Source organism: Strix uralensis, chromosome 3 (genome assembly GCF_047716275.1).
Source record: "Strix uralensis isolate ZFMK-TIS-50842 chromosome 3, bStrUra1, whole genome shotgun sequence".
Lineage (NCBI taxonomy): Eukaryota > Metazoa > Chordata > Aves > Strigiformes > Strigidae > Strix > Strix uralensis.
Genome location: NC_133974.1, coordinates 115876666 through 115891096, shown reverse-complemented (window position 1 = coordinate 115891096; position 14431 = coordinate 115876666). Strand labels below are relative to the sequence as shown.

Sequence of the window (14431 nt, the reverse complement as noted above, 5' to 3'; positions counted from 1 at the left end):
CTGTTTTGTTAATGATTCTGTGCATTCTTCAAAGAGATTAAACCCAAGCACGGGTCCAAAGTGTTGCTGCAGAGGAGTAGCTTTATTTCTTAGTGCTTGCATTAAATCAGTCAGTCTATGTGGCACAAGAAAGGACTGTCTTACAGTCCTTCTGCACGTTGTATGGTCTTCAGGCTGATGGCTGTAGCTCACAGACAACAAATCAACAGGGTCTTTTCCAAAAGCTGCTAAAAGCAAAGCCTCTTTGATAGGAGGCTCCAGGTAACTGGGACTGTCAGGAAGAAGTTGATTTTAAACATCAAACATGCAGGGCCACTCTTGACCCTGGATGGTTCCAGCTGCTCTGCACCCACCATGCACTGTCACCTCGGCTGGGCAGAGCATGCTGGGTGCTTGGGAATATGCCCTGAGATAGTCGTGTGCATACCTCAAGGGGCAGAAGCTGACCTACCTTTTCTTACCTCAGTTTCCCTTCTGTGAAATGGCAATCCTGTTCTGCAGGCTTCAGCCCAGCAGCATATGCTAGACCAAGCTGGGGAAGAGATGAGATGCTTCCCTGAACCCTGCCATTTGCCAGGATTTTGTCAGCATCAGCACCTGAAGATGCAGCTTCCGTCCGTGGTTGCCAGCAGTCAGTTAGGGAACAGGTAGCCTCAGGCTCGATGCTGCTGCAGTTACTGCCCATTGTGATAATGTTGTGTTTGCTCTCTGAAGTGGCAAACGGTTCCTGACCCAGGCTGTTAGAGTCCCATAATAGCATGGCTAATAACCAGCACAGCTTTTGCATTTTTTTTGCAGCCTATTTCACAGGCCATCTGGTGAGCCTGGCTGTAGGTTTGCAGGAGGGTGGAGAATGGACATTCAGCTCTATAGACTTAACTTGAAGGTGACTTGCAAAAATCCCATGCAGCCACAAAGGATATTGAGAACATCTCTTAGTGAATATTGGGCTCAGAAAAACAAAGCAAGCAAAGCAACAATAAATCCAAAAGAAGAAAAGACCCTGACTCCTGTTCTGGACTTCCAGAGGTTCTGCATGGTTGCTTTTGTAGCAAAACAGGAATGAATTCCGTGCTACCAAGGTAGACTGCAAATGGGTGTCAGGGAGCTATGCAAACAGCGGGGAACTCCTCATATGGCATTGAACTAAGCCATCTACTACTGTCTTGCCATTGATAGGACACCAGGACAACCCAAATGCCAGGCCCTGCAAAGGATATGCCTGTTGAGAGCTACATCCCTCTCATAGCTTTCTGACTGTGATTGCTCAGCAAGAGGGAGGGGTGGCAACAATTTATGCTATTAACTGGAAGCCTGGGATCCATGTGCACAGCATCTCCTCCTGTCAGCTGTGGCTGAATTTCAAGCAGTTAAATTTGATGGATGTGGGAAACAGCAGGCTGTAGTGTGAGGTTGGAGAAGCAAGACAGGCTGCTGGAGAGGTGGATGAACTGCGGTTTATTGTCAGGACAGAGATTTAGCATCAGCATTTGGGACTTTTGCCCACCCCAAGCATGTCTCTTGGATTCATGTTCTCCATGGTCAGTACTGAGGTCAAGGCAGCTTTGCTGGAGGAGTGTGCTTGCTGACCCATGGATATCCATGGTATACTTCATACCATGAAGCTGGGGATGGTTGTCACTTTTGGGAATGAGGGCAGGAAGGAGAGAAATGCTTTTTTCCTCTTGGCACACTGTGTCTGTTTGGGTGACAGAGGCAGCTGGTGCCCAGCAGGTCGAGAGGCACTACTTCAGCCTTTGCTCAGCCTGTCTGCAACCACCTTTTGAATCCCAGATTGCACAACATCTTGCACCAGCCCCTGGGATGGGGGACTCCAGCCAAAATCATGCTACTAGTCAGAAAGATTGTGCTGCAGGAAAAAGGTGGAGTGTCCTAGGAATAATGAGCTGTAACATACCCTTTCACTGACTGTGGGATTGTGAACTCTGCTCTTTGTGGCTGATGACACAGGAAAGCATGCTTTGGCCTTGTGCAGGGACAGGCGAGGTGGGTGGTTGTGGGTGTCCATCATGGCCCAGGGTACCTCTGCCCTGCAGCTTTGGCAGGAAGGCAAGCCAGGCCACAGAGCAGCTGAGGGCTTGGTGCCCAGATACTGTCCAGGTTATTGAAGACACACCAGTTTCACTGGAGCTTGCTCCATTTCAGTGGGGCTACACTGATTTACAGTGTCACAGGACCATGCCTGCTGCCCTTGGCGGTGCTGGGAAGTTCTCCGGTGGCCATCCACACCTGCTATCTCCCACACCTGCTGTCTGCCAGCTTGGCTGAGAGGTAAAACTCCCAGGCTGCTGTAGGCACAGAGACCACATAGGCAGAGTAATAAATGAAATGGTGCAGGGCAATGCTTCCAGGCACTCTCCCATCACTGTTACTATTACGTTTTTAACATTCCCAATATGATTTTTGACCAAGACCAACCTAGTGCTGAATTCTCAGTCATGAGCCTGGTAATTGAAAAAAAGGGAGAAGATTATCACAGGTCTCGTGGAAAGAGCAAACCTGTGACGGGACATTTCAGGAGGCTAGTGGGATTGTGTAAAGCTCATTATCAGGTGTTTAAAGGGGATTGTAGAAATGTACAAAATGTTATGGGATGTTTAAGGGAAGGGCCAGAGGTGGGGAAAGGAGGGATCAAAGTGAATTGGGGAGAAATGAGCATGGGAGAATGGGTAGAGGAGGGGATAAAAGGGTCCAGCTGGGTGTAGGCAGGCTGCTGATCAGTGTGCTTTTCTGGCTGAGCCCTGCGTCTGCAGTTCAGCCTGGCCTGTCCTCATATTCAACCTGATTCATAGCTTTTTTCTTTCTGTCTCAGTGCAAATGGATATGTGTATGTTTGTTTCACTGGCAAACTTCAAGCTTGACTAGTCGGTGAGAAGACCAGAATGTGGAAGACCAAGGCTGGACACAGGGTAAGTGAGATTCATTATCTTGGTATGGAGTCTGGATGGAGTAAGTCTCTGGGGTTGGAGGTTTCTGTTTATGCACATGTGCCTGTGGATGAGGAGAGTGAGGAACTGTGTGTGTCCACTGGCGACCTTCAGTCCTGATCTGCTGAAGGGGAAGGGGGGAACAGGTGGGGCTGGTCATGTTGTTCATGTTCATGTGAGTACTGCTGATCGTTTTGTGGAGGCCACTAAAGGCACTGTTCTTTGTCTGTGTTGGTCTGGGTGGCCAGGTGCTTGTGGTTTATGTTCATCTGCATCTTTGAGGTGTATGCTTTGCTGTCTGGAGACACCCACAAATTGGAAAAGTGGGAAACAGACTGGTGAGGGGAAACTCCTTGGGTCTTCAAGCCCACTGGATTCAGCTTCTCCTAACGTGATGCTTTTTAGAATCAGCTTTGGAAAATGCTGTTCCTCACTAGCGGGATGTATTTCAGCCTTGTACCATAATGGCTTTCATGGAGGATTTGTTGCAGATTTCTGCAGAATTCTGCAGAACAGTCGTTTCCAAGGTGAAGTCAGCAACTTGCTGTAGTTATGGGGCAAGGTAACAAGTACAGCTGATCTGTGGGACCAAAGTAAAAATAGACCATTTCCAGATAAAACTTTTAATGTGACTGATAAGCTACAAAAAATAGGAAGCCTTCATCCAAAAACCTTGGGAAGTGCAGTCTAGCACCATATCTTCCAAACCTAAAATGTGCGTTCATATTCATCTTCTGCACATGCTGCATACCTGGTGTTTGATGGTGCATGTCTCAGGAAGGCAATGTTTTGCATTACCAGCACTGAAATAGGTGGCCCACATACGTTCTTTCTTGCAATGTAATTGTAAATGGATTTTGCTTCTAAAACACCATGACATTGATTTCCTACAAAGTGACAGTCTTGTCTCATTACCTAGATTCATTTGTTGTCTGATGGATTTTAATAGCAAAGATCTGAAATCTGATGATTAACCCCCACCCCCAAAACAAAAAAAGTAGTTCAGAGCTGTATCACATCCTTAACAGGAGCTTCAAAAAGAAGCATGACAAGCAGTGTTTGGGAAGAAATTCACACTATTGGAAGTCTGATGGCAGACAGTCTCAAACAAAAGGAAAACATTGAGGAAGGAGAGAGAGGGGAGAGAAATCTTGGATGGCAGAGGCATTAGCATCAAACAGGCAGGCACAGTGTCCCTACCAAGAAAGAGCAGATCTATCTATATGTCCAAATATCCTTTGCTCTGACTTCATCCCCTGTCTGTGCAGTGGTAACATTTCCCTGAAAGTGGTCTTTGTCATATTTGGTTCTTCACCCTCCTGGCTCCAAAGGATCAGTATCACTTCCCTAAGTTCAGTGTGGTATGGGAAAATGGGATAATTTAATGCACAGGATTTTCCAGTGTGTCTTATGTGTCACAAAGAGCTAGATTTCCACCAGGATGGATTTGCCTTATGAACTTAACAGGTGCTGCTTCTGAAATTCTGGGATGGAGTACAAGACCCTTGTACTAAACACAGAAGAAGGAAGGGGGGAGTATAACGTATACAGAACATGCCAAGGAAATAAAAGGCAGAGGAAAAGAAGCCTTGGGACTGGGAGGAATACTGGGGTAAGGCTTGTCCACTGTGTTTTAAGATTTCTATAATAGCCTAGCTATCTGGGACCTCTGGGCTCATCCCCCTAAATGTGGCAGCTAGGAAACTACATTCTCACTGTGAGTCTTTCAGGATGCAAGCTGTGCTACTTCATCAGAGTGATGGCTGCTGCTTTAACAAGCCACATTAGCCCAGGATTGATTGTCGCATTCACAGCATGAAAGATCAGTGCCATTTGCAGCAGTGAAGGTCTACCCTCTCTGGGGTTACTGCTGACGTGGGGGTGTCAGGCAGCTGCCTGTGCAGCAGTGCTGGTGGAGAGCCTGCTCTCCTGTAGCTGGGCATCGTGCTGGGGACATGGGCAGCTGCACGCGTCTCGTACTGCCTGCTGGGGCACTTGCAACCCTCTCCTCCACTGGCTCAGTGACTGAGTGCATGTGAGGATTGTTCATTTCGGGATCCCTTGCTGGCAGCTGTGCAATCCTGGTCCCATATGGATATTGCCTGTGTAGAGCAGCAGCAGGGCTGGGACTGGAGAGGGCAGACCAGACCTTCCTCTGGAGGAGTGAGTCCCTATCATCTGTCCCAGACCACTGCCTCAATGCAGCACTAGCCTTCTGCTCGTGGTTGGGACCAGAAGAGTAACTGGCACAGAGAGATTATGGGGTCACTGATGGGGGCTATCACAGCCTCCACACACACTGTATTGCCCATGAGGCTGGGTCTTAATCCACTTCGTAAGAGCTTCCCTTGGCTGGTGGATGGTGAGTCAACACTGGCCCGGTATCACCCCTTCTCAGTGAGCAGATGTGTAAAGGTCGGGCAGATCCTTTGAATCAGGCCGTGGGGGTGGCGGCGGTGGGGGATAGCAGGGTGCAGCTTTGCTGTGGAGGAGGCACAGACAGCGTGAAAACTGTGACCTGCTGCAGGGTTGGGCTCTCTGGGAAAGCACAGAGCATCAGGGATTGAAAGGCTCATCACCGCAACCCCAGTGGCTGAATACTTCACATGGACGTCTCATATGACACTTCTGGGTTTATGCCAAATGCTCTTGAAGTATTTCTCCTAACTGGATCCCAGAATAAGAAAGGTTATGTGCAGAACAGAAGTGCATGGAGAATTTATAGCTAAATGAAAAGCCAGTGTGCAGAGTTGTGTCTCACCGGTTTCCGAGATCCAGAAAGCCACACAATGTCCTTAGGCTGTTCCTGCCTTTATTTAAGTAGGAAATTTTTTTGGGATCCCTAAGAGAGAGCAAGTTTGTGTGATAGTAAATGAAAAATGTGAGGCCTGAAGCAGTGCCCTTAAGTAAACATCAGGTTGGAGGAGACCCAAATTCAGTGCAAAGGCTATTGTGAAGCACGCTGGAGGCAACCTTGCTGCCATGCACTGAGAGAGGCATCTGGGGCTTAATTCATGGCTGGCTGCTTTTTCAGGTGACTCCCTCCATCCCCTGTTTCCCTCACTCTGTGACTTGGCTCAGAGGAGGCAAGTGGTGACAGCTTTTGTTCATTTTAAAGTAATTTTGAATAAATCTGGACAAAAAGCTAACTGAAAGAAAAGTGAAAGAAGTCTTAGGTGGGTATTATAAGCATACAGGCAAAAATGGCAATGGTGGGGTGAAGTAGGGAATAACAATAACAGCTGAATCTTTCACAGGTTTCTTGCTGAGACCCTATACTGGCCAGTCAGCATAAAGTCTGTGGTCCTGTGCTAGTTATGACCAAATTCATATTTATTGGGCTGCATTGGGTTTTACAACTGGAGACTGCAGCTGGATTCAAGGAACTGACACTGAAAGATGCAATTTTCCTCTTTCGGTATTTCAAGCTATTTTCAGATAAATGACTGATGTTCTTAGCTGATCTTCACGCTTTTAAGAGCCTATGTCTGACCATCTGTCTCCAATTAGTCCCTTCAGCCCTGCAGTCTTCTCTCTTTGAAGTTCCCACACTTCTTTTTTGATACATTAATAATAAAAGGAACCTCAAAGCACTCTCAAAGTATCATTTTCCCTATTCAGAGCAGGATAACTTCACCCCTCTGGGAAGAGGTGGGACAAGACAAGTGAGGTGAATTTTTTTCCTGGACTTCCTTCTCTTAAGAGCCATTATTTTTTTCTCTCTAAGATGTGCAAGCTGACTAAGATAGTACTGTGGCAGAGGCCCTGGGCAAGGCGGAGAATGAGGATTCAGGAGATCTGGGTTCACTCTTACCTCTGCAGAATGACTCCTTCCTGGTCACCACATAATGTTGTCTGTATCGTTACTTTCTCTTGCTTCTCGTGCTGTCAGGACCTGAGCAAACGGAAGTGGGTGCTGCAAACTCTGCACCCCCTCTTGGGAGTGTGACCGCCTGTTCTCAAGAGCAGCTCCAGTATGGTGCAGCTGCAACCTGGGATCATGCTGTTGGGAAAACAACCTTGGTCTAGCAGTTATATTTAAGCTCAGGCTCTTTGCCTTTGCCTTTCCTTGAGTTGTACTGTAGGTATGCCTATGCCTGGTCCTGTACCTTGCTGATCCTGACCTCATTGTGTTGACTTCACTTCCCTGCTTGACCTTGAACCTCTCTCATCACTACAGACGTGAATGGTGATTACTGGTTTTTTGCTCTCACTGGATGTGCTCTGCTCTCCTCTCCTCACTCAGGTACTGTGGGACTGTCCTTGTTAAAAAAGGATATTGAGGAAAGGGAGCTCTTATGGACCAGGTCTTGTCTTTCTGACAATGGCCAGAAGAAATGAGGTGCACAGTCAGTTGTTTCTCTTTGAAGGTCCTTCCCATCTTCTGGCAGTTAGGGTAGGACCTGTTGAGCCTGAAGGTACAGCTGTACTGGGCAGGCATTTATGAGCCTATCTTCTCTCAGCGTAGTGAGTACTGTAGAACTTCGTGTGCCAAATAACTGTGAGTAACTCCCCTTCCCTGACTCCCTCATGAATTCAAAGGTCATCTGCCCAGCTTGGCTCATTTTTTCAAGGGCAGATTCCTTGTCAATATATGTGAGGTGAAATTACTACCATTCTGTGTGTGTTGGGCTAGTGGTTCAGACAGTCTAAACAGAAAATCATTGTTTTTCACTGAACCCCAAATCTTAAAAGCTTTCCTTAAAATATCCACCTGTGCTAAGCTCCTGGATCTGAACCGGGGGTTGGTGATTTTGTTCTTTTTGGTCTATTTTGTCCAAAAGCCATTAGGTGGAAGAAATTTACTTGATTGCCTCTGGAGAATAGGATTTGTTAGCTGACTCCTCTGCTTTTCATTATTTACAAGGAGAGTTCGCTTTATTCTAACATGCTTCGTGCACAATGGGAAATAGGCACATACTGTACACGTAAAAGCCGAGGCCAAAGTAACAGAGAACAACCTTTAAATAGCTCTTATGGTCCATTAGGCAGACAATAACACCTGGTGGGTAAAGGATACACTCACAGAGAGATCTCAGAAAACCCCACAAAAAATGACTTCTGAAAGTGCTCTGTAAATTGTAGGCATGTGTGTGATTTGTGCAACTAACAGACGGTATTTTTTGCACATGACATGGTCGTTAAGAATGACGTGTTTGGCCTCACCTTTGTATTGTGTAGGAACACTGTCTGAGACTCTGATCGAATTAATTGAACGTGTATTGTCCTTCATCAGTTGCAGAGCTCCATATAATAGGCTGAGGTTTGGATGGTTAATGAGTCCCCTGGAGTCCTCTCTTTCAGCAGATATGGCATGTTCTTTAATTTTCTCCCTGTCTGAGCAGAAGGGAGTCAAAGAGAAGAAAAAGCCTATGAACAAGGGGAGAAAAGGAGGTTAAGGTTCAAAAGTGCTGTGTTTTGGGGAAGCTAACTCTTGTTTTCTGCGTATGACCTTTCTCCTAGTGTGCAGGAATTTGTGCTGATGGATCAAAGAGTCATAGAATGCAGCTCTGAAGACTATCTAGTCCAAGACTATCTAGTCCAAGACCCAACTAGAGCAGGTTGCTCAGGGCCTGACTCATTAGCTCTCAACTGACTTATCATCCATCCCAAAGCAAAGCTTCCTATGTTCCTGCTTCTCTCTCATATAAAAGGCAACTCCCCATCCTTGCTGTTCTGGCTAGTTCTGCCTAAAGATCCATATCCATCCATCACAGCCCTCCAGGCACATGAACCTGGAGACACCATGTGAGGTACCATGTCTTCACGATCCAAATGAGATCAGAGCCCTGTAATTGCACACAAACTTCTAATTCCTCCTTCTTGTTCCCCATGCTGCAAGGATTAATGTTCCAGCACTTCAGAGAAACACCCAGTCATGCTGATTTCAAGGAAAAATGTGTGAGAGCTTTCTCCATGATGCTGTCCTGTAGGAACTTCCTTGACTGTGTACTGTACATACCCTGGGTCTGAGCCCTCTTTAGCCCTGAACTGTTGATTATGAGGTCTTTCTTCTCCATATCACCCTGCAGACTTTGCTGTCAACCCACTACACCACTTCCCTACTTAGCTGGGGGTTGTCATTCCCCCTCTCCCAATCCTTCCTAGTTTAAAGCTCTCCTCACCAAGTTACCAACCTGTTGGCACAGATGCTTTTGTTCCACATAGGTGGATTCGACCTCTCTCTAGCAGCCCTTGATCCTCAGAGAGGGTCCATGGTTGTAAAAGCCCTGTTGTCATCTTTAGCTCTGCAACAAGCTGTTGATTTGCAGGATCAATCCACTCTTCCTCAAGCTTTTTCCACCCTTCCCATTTCCTTTTAGAGGCAAGACTGAGGAGAACCCCACTTCAGCACCCACATCCTTGGCCGTCATCCCCAGACCCCTGTAGTATTGCTTGATACTTTCCAATTCTCCAAAGACAAATTTGTTGGTGCCCACATGGATGAGCAGCAGGGGATAATAGACTTCTGAGGCTTTTCTGGCCTTCAGACTATGTTCAGTGTCCTGGATCCTACCAAATCTCCCTAGGTAGCTTCAGCTGGCAGATGGAGGCCTCTGTCCCGCACAGCAGGGAGTCTCCGGTTGCTATTACTCACCACTTTCTCCTGGTGCTGCCATGTGATTTAGGGTCAGTTGCCTCCAATGCTGCTCTGAACAGAGTTCCCAGCCCCTCATCTGTTGCCGTGACACCAAATCTATTCTGTAGTTGCCAATCTGCAGGTGGAGCAGCAGCCTTCCTCCTAGTGCCAGAAGTCACCAGCTTCCAGCCTTTTCCATCAAGGGAGTCTCCTTTTCCCAACCCAATGAGTGCAGACTCCAAATGCTCCTCTGTCTGTGCAGTTGGGTGTTCAGGCTCTTGTAGAGTCTTGGAGAAGATCCTGTCCTCTTTTTCATAATCTCTGATGCTGTGCAGACTTCCCACCTCCTCCTGCAGCTCCTCAACAAGCGCACACCTTCTGCAGGCAAGATGACCATTTCCCTTGCCCTAACCTCACTGGAGGGTCCCAGGCACATCCTGCAGACCCAGGCCTGCAGCGCTGCATCCTTCCTTGGGAGCTCTTCCTGTGCTGAGGCCTCTGATGTGCCAGGACTAGTCCCTGCTGCTGGTGTTGGACTGTGCCCTGTGGTGCTGAGCACACATACACTGTCCTCAGCAGAATTTCTGGCTCCCTTCTGTGTGCTCTTCTGTGAAAACTGGCGCATCTGTTTGCACCTCTGTTACAGCAGCACGGACGGATTTTTTGGTGCTGTGTGACACAGTGCAAACTCTAAGTGGTGGAGATGAACAGCCTTTCTTATTCCCAAATCCAGGAGCACAGAAATCAAGGACTTAAAATGCACACCTGCAAAGCACAGATTTGTTCTCTTCCAGCCTCCTTCTGGCTGTGTAGATCCCTCTGTACGGAGCTTCACCACCTTTTTGTCACTTCCATTTCAGTGCAGCTGATAAAAGCCCAAACCTAGATGCTTATCTGGCATACAAAACCTTGGCCAGGGCTCATCAGATCAAACACAGCATGGTTGTAGCTGCTTCGCTGGTAAGGCACTAACTGCAGTAGGGCAGAGGACTGGAGTAGTTTTCTGTTTCCAGCATGCCTGGCTCCTAAGAGCATTACATTTGATGACTCCTGTGCAAAAGTGCAGGCAAGTGCAAGATCTGAGCTGCCGTTTGACCGGGAAGGAAGCAGTCCCATCCAGAGCTGTGATAAAGGAGGGGCTTTCCTGCTGTATGCGGGCTCATTCCTGGCTGGGGCGTGCTGAAGTAACTCAACTATTTGCTGAACCTGTTTTAGTGTGGGTCCCAACTAGAACAGCTTTCTTCCATGTGCAAACATAGATCTTGAGATATTGATGTGTCCTGTGGGTATCTTTCATAGACAGCAACTGAAGGAGCAATTAAATTCTTTTCTGCACAGTGATGGCTGAATGAGTGAAAGCTGCTACCCAAAGGCTAGGCTGGATGAAAGTGTGGGAGCTGAGGACTGGGCAGGTCACGATGATCTGTGTGTCTGTTTGTGTGAGGAGGGAGAGAAGAGAGAACTTGGCTGGGGAGACAGGTAGAAGACAGGGAAGGAAGAGTCCTTCTGTCAGTAACAAGGGGAGAAAGCCAACTGTACTCTTTGGGCAGAGGACTGAATGGAAAAGTATGCTTGGAATTAGCAGATCAACTGTTTTCTCTCTGAACTACACTTTGAAGAAATAAGATGTTGAAATACACTCTTTGTAAACAGATCAGCATACAAGAAAATCTGGCTTATGCATTTACTTGCTCTTGCTAATACAAGAGCCTGAAAAACTCTGAAGATGGGTTTACTGCTTACTCCAAGAAAGTCAGTAATATCACGCTGGGAATAGCTTTGAGTCAGCCAGGGCTTAATGTAACATGGCATGTGTAAGATTTCCGAGCTTGATGCCATCTGCTCACAAAGAGCATTGGATCACTGTAAGAATGTCAACAAATAGGCTTGAGAAGCTTGTGAAAATGAGGAGAGAAATAGCAAGCACCAGGGTGTAGGAAAATGATGATTTTTCTGTGTGACTCTTGTGTTCGTGAGATTGGTTAGCCTGGTTTTTTTAATCTGCTGCCTTCCCACTGTCTCTGGGCAAATGCCTGCAAGAGGAGAGACATGAGTCCTTGAGTTAAACTGAGAGAAATATGGCAATGAGACTAGCAGGCTAATCGGACAAAAAAATAACTTCCACATGGTCTTTGGAGACATCAGTTGTGAACCCGCAGAGAATTAGGGTTGGTGGGTTAGTGGGGGAAAAGCAGCTAGTCGGCAGTATAGCTAGTAGCTGTAAAATCTCTTTAATGCAGGTCTCAATATAATCTGCGAGGTACCTAGTTTTAAAATAAAGATACATAAAAACTGTGAAATTTAAACCCCAGGTGGTAAGCCTAAGAGGAATGTTCTTTGCTCCAAGAGTCAAGATAATTGTACTTTGAAAAATTATTTTGGTATAACATTAATTTTGACCTTTCCGTGAAGTGTGACATAAACATGTTTAAAATGGATATTCATGCCCAAACTATTTCCATTATCAGCTGGAATTTGGGTGTTATGTTACAGTTAAGCTGTTTTAAATCAACAATCTCTCTTGCTGTGCTGTTTTCATGCTATAATGGAGGTGCTTAACAGACTGCACAGGTTGATCTTTTCTTCCTCTGTAGAAAATAAAACTTTGCTGTTTCTTGAATACATACGAATACTTTGTGTTTGTAAGTGTGTATGCAGATTGCCTGTCACAATGTTTAGCTACTTTAAATTGTTGTTCACTACAGACTAATTTTTTTCCTGAACCCCTGTCCTACTTTCACCTGTGACAGGTGAAGAATGGTTTATTCATAATGATAAGGATTATTAATATACATCAGTCTCTGATTGCTCTCTTATTTTCCCCACCGCTACTTGAAGGGCAGTTGCATGGATGATGGGGCTAAATTGTTCAGGCAGTGCCAGACAACAAAAATACGCGATGTCCACAAGCTGAGATGTGGGAGTCAGTTTCAAGAGCAGCCCTGGAGCAGGTCACTGGGGGAAGGGGGTCGGACCTCCTTCCTAGGAGGTTTTTAAGGCTCTTGCTAGACAAAGCTGCAAGTGATCTGATCTAGTTTTGGTGCTAGTGCTGCTTTAAGAGATGATGGACTAGAGACCTGCAGAAGTCCTTCCCGCCCATGCTTTTGTGAGTGTTATGATGATACTTCTCTCCTCTGATCTTCTCCAGAGTTGGAGACCAGCTTCACTATCTCTACCTTGTGACACCTAAGAGTGAGAGCAAAGGTGCAAATGTATGCCAAAGCCTGGACTCATCCTTCTCCACTGGCATCTCCTTCTGCTCCTTGGTGATTCCTGCAGGGACAAATTATGCCCTGTGCTCTCTAGAAGTCAAAGGTAAAAGACTTGCAGGAGTCTCAAGGCTGGGGCTCAGGGTAGGCATGTGTTTGAAGCCATGGTCCTCCATGGAGCCCAGGAGGTGGCTGCCTTGCTGTGTTGGGGGTAAGAAGGGGTCCATTTCTGTGGTGATTAACACAGTTGTGTGTGTGTAAGGTAGAAGGGCTAAGGAGAGACTGGGAGCCAGTGTAGCACAAGGGGCAGTTTCAGAAGTGTGGGAATGAATGATCAAGGCTGTGAAACTTGTCTGCATAGTATGTGGACTGCAGATCATGGGCTTACTGGGGTCATATCCCAAGCCCATTGAGCTGAACAGCCCTAGCTCCTGGGAAAGCATCCCAGACAAACGTGCTTGTCTGCCATCTATTTGTAGCTCAATATTTCTTCCTCCATCACCATTTCTGTGAGTTACTTTGATGTGTGGCTGTCCTTGAAAGCCAAGAGGTGGAACAAAACAGATGAAGATGGTTACAGTGGTGGTACTGAAAATAATGTTCTCTAGATCAGTGTAATGGTAATGTCACTTGGCAGTTTACCAAAGTCAGTTTTTGCTTATTTTAGTTGCTCTCCATTTCACTCCAAAGTCATTTTTTTCAGTACTTGTGATGATGTGTCCTAAGAGAAATGTATAAGGTTGCTTTAAGGATTAGCCAATAGATCCAACTGTTTTAAGAGTGGAAGCCCTGGAAGGGGAGAAAACATGATGTATGCTCTCAGTGCCTGAGGCTAGCCTGGATGATTTCTGAACTGTGAAGAGAACTTTTCTTTGAGAATCCAATATATATATTTTTTGTGAGAGGAACAAATCTAGAGTTTTTCTCACTGACTCTTGTTTCATTTATTTTTATGACGTACTCGTCATGTGCACGAACCACTGAATGACTGAGTTTTACCTGAGGCCCAATTAATGCATTAATTTTTAGTCTGTTACTCTCTTCCGCAGCTCAATATTTGGTTACATAGTGTGTTATCAAAGCTGTAATTACCTAAAAATCCCCTTACACTGTCTGCAAAGAAGACTGCAATAGAAAGCAGATTTGGAAGGTGCCTGAAATACAACATGTGGTGGGGAAGGAGGAAAAATTACAGATTTTTTTTTTTTGACGCACAGTTTTTGAAGACAACTTTTTAACAGACCCACTTTTATACTAATGTTCATGAAACAGTGTATGCTGGAAAAACTGCTTTGGTGAAAAGGCTTAAAACCTACTCAGTTCTGTTGTCATGCCCAGGAACATTAGCAGGAGATATGCTTGGTGTTTCACCAAGAAAGCTTGGATGAAAAGATTCTGGTTGAGCTGTTTGGAGAGCTCCTTTTTTCATACTTCAGTTGTACGGTAAAAAAGGCTTTTAAAGAGTGGTGCAGGGCAGCATAGGGGTACTGGAGAACAGGCTGCCAGTGCTGAATTTGTCAGTTAAGACATCTTTCTGAGTCTGGAGCAGAAGGGGAAGAATTGGTGTAGGAAGAGATGCTGGAAAGAACAGAGGCTGTGAGATACAAGATACCACAAGCAAAGCCAAGTAGCTCATCTGCTAGAGTCTGCCTACCCCTTAGCTGGGTGTGGGGTATACATGAGTGTAAAAGGGC

General features: G+C 46.1%; 1 protein-coding gene across 1 annotated transcript in view; it reads left to right on the top strand.

The window, feature by feature from the left end:
* LOC141941663 (uncharacterized) overlaps positions 1 to 14431 on the top strand; it is a 70311-nt gene that overhangs the window by 7432 nt on the left and 48448 nt on the right. Inside the window, exon 2 of the mRNA XM_074864633.1 lies at positions 2834 to 2930. Coding sequence (XP_074720734.1) covers positions 2904 to 2930 — 27 coding nt within the window. The 5' untranslated portion in view covers positions 2834 to 2903. The remainder of the gene's footprint in view (positions 1 to 2833; positions 2931 to 14431) is intronic.